At 40.9% G+C, this 13,831-nt stretch overlaps 1 protein-coding gene across 1 annotated transcript; it reads right to left on the bottom strand.

Annotated features, from left to right (window-relative positions):
* Positions 1-7,630, bottom strand: LOC139711827 (decapping and exoribonuclease protein-like). Its single transcript, XM_071623677.1, has 6 exons — positions 7,257-7,630; positions 6,164-6,339; positions 3,759-4,002; positions 2,344-2,482; positions 1,587-1,672; positions 1-247 (listed from the first exon to the last, which is right to left on the bottom strand). The coding sequence occupies exons 1-6, from the start codon at positions 7,607-7,609 to the stop codon at positions 76-78; spliced, it is 1,170 nt and encodes a 389-aa protein (XP_071479778.1). The 5' UTR covers positions 7,610-7,630; the 3' UTR covers positions 1-75.
* Between the last annotated feature and the right edge of the window lie 6,201 nt (positions 7,631-13,831).

Here is a 13,831-nt window from a genome sequence, read left to right as displayed (position 1 = left end):
GTGGGTGGCATACATTTTGATTCCTGTCATCAAGGTGCGAACCCTTTGCCTTGCAATTGTCTTCCTTGTATTTCACTAGCCGTTGCCATAGTTCCCAGGTACGACATCCCGAGCGAACCAATCAGGGACGATCTTGTAGCCCTCTTTCCTCCGCACCTCGAATCGCCTCTCCTCCAGGCGTTTGGCCAGCTCGGACCACGGTAGGCCTACCCTGGGCACCTCCTCCAGAATCAGATGGTAAACGACGCTAAAAAGGAATAGGAAACAGCATTCAATTTTATCAGATGCTGTAAACGTCTATATTTTCGCGCGATTACTTTTTCGCGCTGAGCGGCTCAAAAACATATTCGGCGGGTCCTTAAATTCGCGCTGCACGATTGTCAACCTATTCAAAATGTGCAGGGAAAATTGTGAAGATATTTTCGCAGGTGTTAGAATTCGCGCAAGCTAAAAGTAGCGCGAAATGGGCAAAAATCAATGCACCGCGAAAAATTTGTGCGTTTACAACATAGTTACATTTAACAGGTATACTGACGGCTTTCATGCAGAATCAGCATCCCGCAAACATGCTTTTTGTCCGCCCGAAACGACACTAACGGACAGGCACTTTGCTTAGCTTACCAAGCTTGTTCATCATCATTCAGTTAGTCCCTCCAAAATTGACCAAATCCGACGGTGAAGTGACACAAGCCCACTCAGGTGTTAAGTGTGTCCAACAGGAAGGTCACAGTGACACGATGGATTAGGGGAGGGGATTAAGTAATCTTTATTCATCGACAATTAGTTTGCGGACATCTTTGTCAGTTGGCGAAGAAAGCAATCCTGCGTGCGTGCCGGCAATCGACAAGCAAAGCAAGAAGAGTTCAAGCAATATGATAGCATTTCTTTTCAGTTCTCGCTGGATATATATGATTTTGTGAGCTACATACGATGGGAGTCGTTTGATTGCAGGCTTGACCGAATTGATTGTGTCCACCTCACGCTGTTTAAATTTCGTTTTTAATCACAAAACAGGATCATTACCAATAGAGCGCTATGAAATAAAAGTCTAACCTACGGAATAAACAATCGACCAAACTAAATAATTAAAGGAATTCTTTTCCCTTGATAATTTGTGTCATCTGAGTTTTCTTAATAATTTAAAGATCTCGTCGAGATTGTATTAAATATAGAGAAAAAATACCGGTAATTGTAATTTTCTCATGCTCGTTCTTGACTAATAGACGATGAGGAGTCTCTTGGTATAGACTGTTTCAGAATTTTGACTAAGTCATTGCCATGTGTTCTCGTTCTCGAAATACTCAGTGTCTACACTTCCAAAGTAACTTGACTGGATGCATTCCTCAATTAGACAAAATTTGCTAAATCCTCTGTCCAGCGTCTACAAATGTTTGGGCAGCACCATGAGAGTGTATAATAACAAAAACGCTTAAAATTACGAAGTGTGAATTGCAGCATTTGACGGGATGTGCATGTAATCGAATCGACATAAGAATTTAAGGTAAAGGCAGGAAATAACGCATGAATTAAAAAAATACGCACACACACACACACACACACATACCAACCATATACAATTGACTAACCTTGGGTTATCAATTGACACAATGCGCATGATTTCCAACAGAAGATTTGTCACGGCGGTGAAGTATCGATGTGGCTTCCACGGACACTTCAAAATAGAAATACATGTAAATAGATTGGTACACAGATAGATTCACAATCAGTTAAGACGAAAAAAAGAAAAGAAAAGAGAAAGATCTGTTTCGATTGAGAATTCATATCAAATTAGTAGGACACAATTATGCTTGGTTCGTTATTCGGATCACACAAATTCCCTTTACACAGATTTCGTTAACCCGAGACTGACGTATAGGGTTCGTTAATACAAAAATGAAATAAGGTTCGCTATTCCGAAGGTTCATTAATCCGAAAACGAAAGGAAGATGCGTATACTAACGAACCTTTGGGATTACGCACCTTATTTCATTTTCAGATAAACGAACCTTTCGAATAACGAACCTTATTTTCATTTTTGGATTAACGAACTTTCGTAATTACGAACCTTATCTCATTTTCGGATAAACAAACCTTCGGCATAATGAACATTATTTCATTCTTGGATTAACGTACCTTGGGAATGACGAACTTTATTTCATTTTCGGATATACGAGCCTTCGGAATAACAAACTGTTCAGACTAACGGGATTCGTCTAGAATATATCGACATGAAGTGCAAGCCTACAGCCATGCACTCAGTGAAGATATGTCGTTATGATTTTGTTTAGAACATAACTTGGAAAGGAAGGGACACATATTATAGTAGGCATACTGGAAGCCTACCAAGTCGATATCGGGAATGTCGTCAGTCTTGTAGGTTTCTGCTCTAGTGATGACGTGTTGCGCGTCGTCCCGCCAACCCAGTAACACGCGCGGGATTCCCGCAATGTGGTTCTGGGACCAAAACTGGAAGAGTTTCTTCCTGTATAAATTGGAAAGAATTGATGTATGTTAATTCACGTTGAGTTTTATTCGATTGCCGAGGTTATATTTTATATAATTTTATTTGTAAAACGGTTTGACTTTCACTCTGCTATTCTTTCATACCTTGACCGGGAAGCGTTGTCTCTGATTCGTAAGTGAGAAGCATTCAAACCGACACTGACAACGTCTGCTGAAATGCGGGCTATGACGAACTGACTTTAAGTGGTATATGCAGAAGGCGTTTTCACATCAGCCCGATGTTTCGAAATAGCGCGCTATTTTCTGACTTGGGAAATTAACCCGATCACGAAATAGCGCGCTATTTGATAATGTGAACACAAATTAGCGCGCTAATTGTATCGCTCTGGTCGAGAAAATTTCTTGAGTCCAACTCGGGAAATTTTTGAAATAGCGGGATAGTAGCGCGCTATAAAACGACTCGAGAAATTAGCGCGATGCATCCCATTATGCCTAGCGTGTGTGACCCGATCGATCAAGGCAAACTGCACACAAATCATGAGGAATTTTTGAAATTGCACACATTACTGATGCTGTTTGCACATGTTCAGCTGTCGAATTAGCTCGAAAAAAATTCGGGCTAATTCTCTTCGGGCTGATGTGAATAAGAAATGAAATAGCGCGCTAATTCGCAATCGCGAAAAATATCTCGAGCTTGGACTTTTATCGGGCTGATGTGAAAACGCCTAGTGATCATGCACCATGATTTCGTTGTTCAATAGCCGCATGGAATGCGGCAATTTGATAATAAGCGAGTTTTTAATTTTTTTTTTAACTGTAGTAAGCAGCCTTTAATATGCGGTTATCACAATCCGCAAAATGTGTAATTGTGATCATTAGAAAACTTTCAAACAAAAATGGAAGTCTAGAAGCGCTTTTCCCGTTAACGTATTATGCTTTCTGGTCAACGAAGTTATTATGGTGAGGGTACATTCAAATATCAAAATAAATTATTAGTCTTCCACGAGTTTGGTTGCTTGTTGTTGTTTTTGATCACATTCCCGTGATGCAAAAAAGAAGATGTATAGGTTATATCGTTTTGATATGCAGTATCAAATCGCTGCATCATAACTTACAAGTATTTGATAACTTGTCTACAACGCATCGCATATGCAGGTATATCATTATGTATAAGTTGTATATTAAGATTATCATTGGCAAAGCAATTTTACATCAGCGTATAACGCAAGTGGGAAATGTTTCGGTTTGGGAAATATGGGATTGGTTTGTCAAATTGCAGTTAAAAACGGTCTGACCTGAAGAACGCCTTGGACTGTTGAATATCCGTTAGGCCGTTGAACTCGCAAGTCGTGCGAATGTTGACGTACTTGAGGTGCTGTGATCGACGAAATGGAAGTGGAATCCGTCCACGATCACGCTCCTCCGCGTGGATCTCGACGCTGAACATGAGACGAAAGTCCCCACATCGCGCTGCCATCACCGCTTCGTAAGCCAGGTTGTCATTGATCGGTAGACTTGTGTCTGGTTTACTCCCATCCTCTGCGGGTGAATGGGGATTTGCAGCTGGTTTGGAATCGTGGTCTAGACAATTCCCGTGATAGCGAGGTCCTCGGGACCGGCAGTTTTCTTTCGTTATAATTCTCGCTATCGCCAATGACGTAAAAAGTACCCGGATGTTGATTTAAGCGTCATTTACGGTGCATTATGGGATAGCCCGGTAGCAAAGTCACTTCCGTTCGTACGCGCGTGATACGTGACTAATGCTATTTACACACACAAGCGACTGTATTCTACGTGTACTTCCGGTTTTCTCGACTTGAATTACAGCTTTAATATGATTTGAAATTTCTCCAAAGTTAAGAAATTGCTGTTAATACGACTATTGGTTGTTGCTGCGAAGCTGCCATGTGTTGTTCGCACGACAATAAATGAAAAAAATCTGCAGAAATAGGACCCTTACTGGCATGCGAGACGTGACGTGGCCGCGTGGGTGAAGTTTGCGGGTGACTCCACAGCGCAGTACGTGCACGCGCGACTTTAGTATGTATTATAGTAGCACTAGGTAGTAGGCCTAGTGCCTACGTACATTGTACGTACTTACAGTACTTGGAAGAAATTGCTTCGGAGACAGGATAAGTTCGAGATCACTGTTCGTTCCCGATTGTGTTCGCGACATTTCGACAGAGAACAAATAAAAAAAAAGAGATGGGCATTCCATGACGATTATACTGTATATCCAGGTGGGTGAATATTTTCCAGCATATTTTCAGCGTATGCAGAGATGACTGATCTGTGATGTACGCCGTACCGGTATGTGTTAGCTTATGCGCTGCGTGCAGTGAGTGGTGCATGCTAGCAAGGCCGGCCGCCGGCGGCGGCGGGGACTACAGTGTACGAGTATGACAGGCCGGCCACTCGCTGGCTCGGGCGGTACAGCGGCCTATGTATAGCGAGGTGCCCGCACCTCGTCAGGGGCCCGAATACCGTCACCCCACTTAAAATTGTTTTAAGCGCACTAAACAAAAATTTATGCCCGGGACTGTGTTCAGTACGCTTGAAACTTGGCAGGGCTACCACAACCAAGCAAATTGTGGTGAAAACCGAACAGTTTTTCGCGAAAATCTGAAATTTAATCGGAATACGTGTTATAAGTATCGCCACTGTCCCCGCACGCATCTTTTACGTGTATGTCTATGGGAGCATCACGGTCACCCGCACACGTCTTTTACGTGCTTTGTCTATGGGAGCGCGGGTGACGAGTTGCGGGCCCCTTCCTTAGCGCGCAACTTTTTCGCATCGTTCGCGTTTGACGACGATAGTTGCAAGTTTTCGATATCGATCAGTGAACTTGTGATTCCATTGGAATTTTCAGCATTTTTCCTGTATGTGAGTTGGATTTCAAAGAATTTCAGTGGCAAAATGTGATTCAAATATGCGCAAAAATTAACTATGACGAGGTGCGGGTCACCCAAGTATACTAGTATACGTGGTCGGCGCTGCGCTATAGGTAAGGTACACGTACGCGCACGCTAGCATTGTGCAAATTATGACCCGCGCCGGAAGTGCCCTTGCTACCAAGTGCACTAAATCTTGACGAAAAAGCCACATCCGGGTACTTTTTACGTCATTGGCGATAGCGAGAATTATCGTAATTTGTTATAGCAGAACAGTAAAGTATGCACAGATAAATAGATAATATATTTTTTCGACCTTTATTTTTTTACTTCGTTGTAACAAGAATTTCGTTATAACCGTGTCCGTTATAAATGCAATGTAATAATCATGTAAACAAAATCATGCATACTGTGTATTATTCAGAGGAAAATAGAAAACGCTAGTGGAATAAAATGGAAATATGGTTGAAAACAATATTTTCTCGGTGCAACATTTTTTGCGATTTCATGCAAAATGCTGAAATCGTATTGAAAACGCGACTTGAACGGCCTGGACGTGGCAATCTGAGTAATAACTTCCCTTTGACCACTAATACTCACGGATATCGGATGTGCCATTATTCATGAGCGTTATCCCCGTATCATTTGGAAAGTTATGGATTAAAGTAACATAAAGTGGTACTTTTTTTTTTTTTTTTTTTTTTTTAAAGAAGTTTGCCTACTATAGAGTAGGACCTATACTCATCCAGTGATGCTGTATAGACTCTACTTGCCACTGGAACAGTATTGAGCGAATTTCTTCCCACTGTAGACCCGAATCCTGTGGGGATCGTTTTGATGTTCATGGTTCTGTAGATCGATCTGCTCGAGATAGCAGGTGCCTCTGAATCGGGTGGCCAGGAATTCGAATCGACTATTCAAGTGTGCCGACTTCATCAAGTCATGGAGCGCGCCACGTCTCGTGATAAAATCTACCGACAACCTGTATTTATGCATAATCAAATAGTAGGGAAGGCGGAACCAACAATTTAGATACATGCATGTATTTACAAGAGCCACAGTGTTTGATCTGTTGTGTACATTTTGTAGTGATTTGAGACGAATAATGTTTATCTTCATTCTGTTATACACGCGTAAGAAAAGGTTTATAGACCTATTTGGTTTTAAAACACTGTACAGTCGGGGACTTCCGAAATAAGAAAAGATAATTTAAAGGGTTACGCGATGGGTCAGGAGCATTGCTGTGTCCATACATAAATTAATTAGGGCCTATTGTTATTAGGTAGCCTATACTGAACACCCTTCCCCTCCCCCCCCCCCAAGTTATGACTGAAATAATCATTAACGGAAAAAGAAAACCCAAATTTAATACACTCAAGAGACTCTGCAACACCAATCATTTTTTTTACCGCCACTAATCAAGGTCTATCGATCCTGATTAAGATCTTCAGCAAAATCCGTTCGTAACTTCACTACAAAAGTAATCAAGCTCTCATAATCAACTGCTCACAGGGCTATTTAAGCACATCAGTGGCGTCATTTTCAGAGAAACCTGCCAGTTATCATAATTGCGTCCGAACAGTTTTTAAGACCTTCCATCTGCACTGATTATCTGTTGTTAATGAGCAGAGAGGCTATACAATGTAACAATGTTCCAAGATTGCATTATAATTACGAGACTCACAACAAAATACATCAGATCAGAAAATGTGACACAATAGAAATGCATGACAGTACAAGACTCAGATACAACGTCTCATTGATCTTTTTAGACACAAAACAGGCCTAGGATAGTAGTAGGCCCTACCAATACTCTTTGGTAACGTTAGGCCTATTTACGGGTGTTTACGCCTAACAGTTTAAGTAGTGCTGATTCCATTTCAAACAAAGAAAGCCAACCTCTTTTCTCCACTCGAAGTGGTGATGAAACCTCTCTTTTCCAGTTCCCCAGAATGATCCCGTATCCATTTGAGTACGACATCGAGCGATTTTACCTCGCTTTCGACGTCGTCCGATGGTACAGGACTACTAGGGTGGTAGCGATCCACGAATGCGGCGTGACCCTCCAAGAGATCGAAATGCGGCCGTGGGTCAGGCTTCACAAAGTACCTACGGTTGCGGTGATCGTCGCAGTAGTTTCGGTTCTCGTCGAGAGAGAAGTTCCCGAGGTGAACGTGGTCACAGAATCCCACAGTGTGCTTCATAGCTTCCTTTTTCAAATCCGGGGACGATGCTGAAAAAGGTCTATCCATGACTCTGTCAATGCGTTTTCAATGATTTCAATAAGTACGTTTTGCATTAGCGGTGGCTGACTTTGTGTCAACGACGCGTTTTCATGGGAAGCTGGACCAAATCTATAGAGAATAGACGAGTAGCTTCGATCGGGATTTCACATTGGTGGAATAACGTTAGGCCTAAACTTCGCAGCCGAAAAGCTCGTCCGCGGTTTTATGCGTCAAGATTTGTTCCACAGTCGCAGAAATTTCGATCGGCTGCAAATTGACTTTTGAGGTAATCACTTGTGCACAATCGCTATTCTGTCAATTGTTGTACATAAACTTTACCAGGCCCATAGGCTGTACAATACTTTATGGATAGCAGGCAATGTGTCAATGGATTGAGATTAACCACGGTAATGTAAACAACAACAACGACAGCAACAGCAGCAACAGCAGCAACAACAACAACACGTTCATTTGGTTGTAATAATTTTTGAATCACTCTTTTGTTGTTTTGTTTGTATCGGTACATGTACATCATCGGGACATGGTTGTTATAGGTCCTTTATGTAGGTATGAAGTTTATGGCGCGCCCGGTTAGAGCTGTGCTTTTTGGTGCCACGCCCCCTCCATTCAGTGTGGACATTCACACATGCGTCTGAAATTTAGGCCCTATGTAAAGATATTGGTCTATGGATGTTAGTACACGCAGACTTTCCAGGATTGGAGTCACAACAGTCTGAGGGTGCGTTTGTATCAACTCCTTTTCTCGGCAGAAACAGGTTATCCAAACAGCTTTCAAGGAATTTTTACGAGTTGATAAGCGCAAAGTTGTTTTGAAAGCCCTTTAGGAAAGCCTTTTCAAAAGCCCCAAATTTGTGGCTATCCAAACAGGTTTCCTAAACAGGTTTTCAGAAACCTGTTTGTAAAAGCCTTTTGGAAGTTAATAAACGCAAAGCTGTTTTGAAACGGCTTTGTAGTCTTGTACTTCAGTACTTGTAGGCCTACTTCTCCTTGGGTCGAATAGCGCAATGCAGCTGTGCAGTGACAGGCCAGTTAAAAAAATCGTGTTCGCGAAGAGAGTTAATAAACGCAAAGTACATTGTATTTTAAAAGCCGTTTCTAAAGGGCTTTGGAAAGGGCTATCGAAAGCCGTTTAAACAGGGGAAAGTTGATAAACGCAGCCAAAGTCTCATGCCGCTACTCAGAAATATTTGAAGTATGTGTTAAACTGGAGCTGCCTCACAGATAGGAAGACAATTGATTCATGTGGCATTGCATCATGACTCGACACTCTCAAAGGAATGGATATACTTTATGATGGTAACTGCTTTTCGCCGTCCCTTACAAGAGGCACATTAATAGTACAGGCAGTCAGGGCTTTGGAAAGGGCTCTCGAAAGGGCTATGGAAAGGGCTTTCGAAAGTCGTTTAAACGGGGGAAAGTTGATAAACGCAGCCATTCGCTTTGATCCCATGCTCGAAGCCGCCACTCAAAAAATATCTGAAGTACTGTATGTGTCAAACTGTCCGCAGATCTGCCGCTCAGATGCTTGAAGACAATTGAATCGTGTCTCATTGCATAATCACCAGCCACTTTCCAAGGAAGATATGTCTTTGTGATGGTACTTACTTTTCGCTAGCCCTACTTACAAACGATAGGCGGTAGACAATGGTATCAAAGGCACGGGGGTGCGCGAATAGAAATTGCTAAAATATTGCTGAAATAGATATCAAAATTACTCGACTGTACGTGTCTGTATACGCTAATCTGACATATCAATTTAAAGAACTATACTTGAAGATGATACCATTTATTTATTAGTTTCATTTAGCGGAAATAAGGAGAAAAGTGATAAACCGGCTTTCCATGAGGGTAACGTTTTCTTTGGGAAGAAGCCCTGTCTGTGCCCATGCGACCCAAGTGGCAAGCCCATGTGAAACCCATATCAGCTTTTCCCATCTCTGCCCTTGGCTGGCCCACAAAGGCCCCTTGAAGGATGACCCTCGAGTAGCCCTTGCCCAACTCCAACCCGGCTTGCCACCTTTTACCCATGTTTGCCCGCGTGGGCCCCACATGGGTGTGTTTGCTGGGTTTTTAACGCTAACATAATATCGGGTATATGATGCTTGTTTATATATCAAATGCAATGAAATTTCACCTAATAATAAAGTATATAAAACAAAAGTCAATTCCATTCGAAAATATGTGCAAAAGTGTAAATCTGAGCTGTATTTTGTGAAAGTGATCGAGAAAATTTCTCGAGTCCAACTCGGGAAATTTCTGAAATAGCGGGATAGTAGCGCGCTATTTGATATTGTGAAAAAGACTCGAGAAATTAGCGCGATGCATCCCATTATGCCTAGCGTGCCTGTGATCCGATCGATCGAGGCAAACTGCACACAAATCACGAGGAATTTTTTGAGAGGGCACACACATTACTTATGCTGTTTGCACATGTACACTCAGCTGTCGAATTAGCTCGACAAAAATTCGGGCTGATTCTCTTCGGGCTGATGTGAATAAGAAATGAAATTAGGCGTTTTCACATCAGCCCGATGTTTCGAAATAGCGCGCTATTTTGCTGACTATTTTCTGCGAAAAATATCTCGAGCTTGGATTTTTATCGGGCTGATGTTTCGAAATAGCGCGCTATTTTGCTAACTATTTTCTGCGAAAAATATCTCGAGCTTGGATTTTTATCGGGCTGATGTGAAAACGCCTAATAGCGCTCTAACTCGCAATCGCGAAAATTTCTCGAGCCTGGATTTTTATCGGGCTGATGTGAAAACGCCTTCTAGGCGTTTTCACATCAGCCCGATGTTTCGAAATAGCGCGCTATTTTCTGACTCGGGAAATTTTCCCGATAGCGAAATAGCGCGCTATTTGATAATGTGAACACAAATTAGCGCGCTAATTGTATCGCTCTGATCGAGAAAAATTTCTCGACTCCAACTCGGGAAATTTCTGAAATAGCGGGAGAGTAGCGCGCTATTTGGCGTTTTCACATCAGCCCGATAAAAATCCAAGCTCGAGACATTTTTCAATTTTCAAGTCAGAAAAATAGCGCGCTATCTATTGTTATTAAACATCGGGCTGATGTGAAAACGCCTATTTGATAATAGGCGTTTTCACATCAGCCCGATGTTTCGAAATAGCGCGCTATTTTCTGACTTGGGAAGTTAAAAAATATCTCGAGCTTGGATTTTTATCGGGCTGATGTGAAAACGCCTAACGTGAAAACGACTCGAGAAACTAGCGCGATGCATCCCATGCCTAGCGTGTGTGACCCGATCGATCGAGGCGAACTGCACACAAATCATGAGGAATTTTTGAGAGGGCACACACATTACTGATGCTGTTTGCACATACTCAGCTGTCGAATTAGCTATTTTAAAATTTTTAACTATTCGGGCTACCCTCTCTTCGGGCTGATGTGAATAAGAAATGAAATAGCGCTCTAATTCGCAATCGCGGAAAATTTCTCGAGCTTGGACTTTTATCGGGCTGATGTGAAAACGCCTCGTATGTAGCAGCCTCACCGTAAGAATGCATAAGTTAGGGCTCAAGGAAGCAGAACAAAAGAAGAAGGAATGCATGCGTAGATTCTTCACAGGTGAACTTGTTTACCAAGTAGTATTGTAATGGAATTACACTGCTACATATCTGAAATATGTGAGGCTCTATGTCATCAAGACTGTTCAGTGCAATTTGTTTAAGATTTTTCAGAGTACTATTGGTTTCTCTGCTCAACGACCACTATAAATTCCACAAATCTATACATGGGGCTATTGATTCATATTTTACATTATGTGAAATTATGAAAATCGTCTAGAATGCTCCTTTAATGGGAGGGAATAGGTGAATGAAATGCTTCATAACTAGCCTGCAGAAAAAGAAACATCCATGCATTGTAATACATTACAGAAACAGTCCATTGAAAGATTCGTCCATGGTTCAGCCATCATTGTAGACCATCCCCGTCCACTGCTGTCAGACATTGCTAACTGAATTTGAATTCAATGCAATTTTCTTCTTTTGAACTACAATGTAGTAACCATGTAACAATCAAGGACTACACACACTGGAAACACAGCATGTAAGTAAATTCATGTATGATGTATGTGGGTTTGTTTGTTTGTTTTTGTGTTTGTTTTGTGTGCTTGTGTGTTTATACAAAGTAAAATTCCACTAACCAGCATTAGGCCTTATTGTGAAACCAGAAATTTTCGTGTGCATGAAATTTTTTAGAATTTTGCAAGGCCAAATTCACAAAATTAAAATGCATATGAAAGTTCTTGTCTACACTATATGCATTGAATGCCAATGACAATTCACACACACACACACACACACACACACACACAGAGACACAGACACACAGACACACACATACACACACACATACATACACACACTCACACACATACACACACACGCACACACACACACACACACACACACACGCACACACACACACACACGCACACACATACACACACACACACATACACACATATTCATGCTCCAAATTTTTCTGGTTTTATAGTAAGCAATGTAAAATGGCAAAGGACATGCTAGGGGAACACAGAACATATTCAATAACTTGTGTATATCAGAGCTCATACCATCATGGTTTAATACACACTGTGAAGTTTCACTTTTGTTCAATAAAAAATTAATTGTTCACATGCCATTTGATTCTGTCTGGAATAAAGAATACATGCTCAGTCAGAAATCATTAATACATGTATTAAAAATTTAATTCCATTTCAAGACAAACACTTTGACAAACTATCATTAATTTGTCACTCTCATGCCTGGACCTCTTAGCACAGAAATAACTTGCCCTCACTATGTGACTGAGATAGCCCTGAAATGTGTGACTCAATTGCAATCAAATATAGAAACATGTACAGGTGAATCCTAATATACCAAATAGGATACAACAAAGTTTGTAAATACAAGAGGATTTTACCAGTAAGACTGCCATTACTCTAGTATTTCCTGCACTTACTTTACCTATTTTTAACAAGATTTTGTTTTAACAAGGAAACACATGCAGTCCTGACCATCTTGATATAAAAAGGCTTCACCTGAACATGTATTACAGTATTTTATCAGATTTCTAGCTCTGTCCAAAGTTGTGTTTTCCATGTACACGCAACATGGTAGTTCAAAAAGAAAATATATTTTTGACCACTTCAACCCACAAATACCAAAGACAGTAATGGTTCACTGTGCAAATAATGTAAGTCACTGTTCCAGCATGCCTATGTTTTCATAAATTAGTGTATGTTTACACAGATAAAGAAATAGACATCATTTATAGCATGCTTTTTTATACTAATCAAGTTATCTATTATAAATAAGTTTAATGATGAAGACAACCAAAGTACACACGTATTGGTAATAATAAGTCTAGTAGGTCTACTCAGAAGCAGGAGTGTTAAGTCATTCTCTGGATGTGTGGAATTTGCCACCATTGTGGTTAGGTCCTATTGTCACAACCACAATTCCATCAGAACTTTGAAGATTTCCACTCTGAATTAGAACATCGAAGATTTACCACAATGAACTCAAAATATAACAAACTCGCATTCATGTCATGGTCCAGCAAATTACATAATATTGTTAATCACCAAAGAAATCATATTATTTTCTGGACTAGCGAGTTATTCCCCTGCGTTTGGCATGAGATACATGATTAAGTAGTCCCTGCTTTAACCCAGAACACAGTTACATGGATATTGTATAATGCCACTACGCATGATAGCGGCTACCAAACCTCAACAAACTGTTTGGACAGACATGAAAATCTTCTATCAAAGATGAATATAAGAACAAATCTGATATTTTTACACAGATTTTACCAGTCAAGCTTGGATCTTATTGTGAGGGTGATGTACACTATTCAATGAAAACTCCCTTAACATGTTTTAATTAACAGTAATTACATGGTTCTACATCAGTAAGATTGGGCAATTCAGTCACATTCACTGCATGAGGGCATTTGAGAACTTTGTTCCTGTTTTTAGTTTTAGGGGTAATTCAGTCATGCTGTCAAATGTGTCAAATAATGTCATCAAATCATTATGTCACTAAATCAGGGGCGGGGTGGCATATACACACCACATGATGGCATTTGAAAACCTTGATTTTTTTTCCCCAACTGCTTGATACACCATTAGTACAACAGTGTCACTTTGGCCGTTAGGCCATTGACTTTTACACCAAGAGAGCTGCCAACATCAC

Source organism: Diadema antillarum, unplaced genomic scaffold (assembly GCF_040938485.1).
Source record: "Diadema antillarum isolate AM-2024a unplaced genomic scaffold, OU_Dant_1.0 seq00001708_RagTag, whole genome shotgun sequence".
NCBI lineage: Eukaryota > Metazoa > Echinodermata > Echinoidea > Diadematoida > Diadematidae > Diadema > Diadema antillarum.
The sequence above is the reverse complement of the archived record's forward strand: the minus strand, read 5'-3'. Positions and strand labels throughout refer to the sequence as shown.

Bases quoted from the DNA above. Each gene is read 5' to 3' on its own strand.
- LOC139711827 (XM_071623677.1), bottom strand. From the start codon at position 7,609: ATGGATAGACCTTTTTCAGCATCGTCCCCGGATTTGAAAAAGGAAGCT. The intron at 6,340-7,256 runs GTTGGCTTTCTT...GCATAAATACAG, and splicing joins ACTTCGAGTGGAGAAAAGAG to GTTGTCGGTAGATTTTATCA. The intron at 1,673-2,343 runs GTAGGCTTCCAG...TCTATTTTGAAG, and splicing joins ACATTCCCGATATCGACTTG to TGTCCGTGGAAGCCACATCG.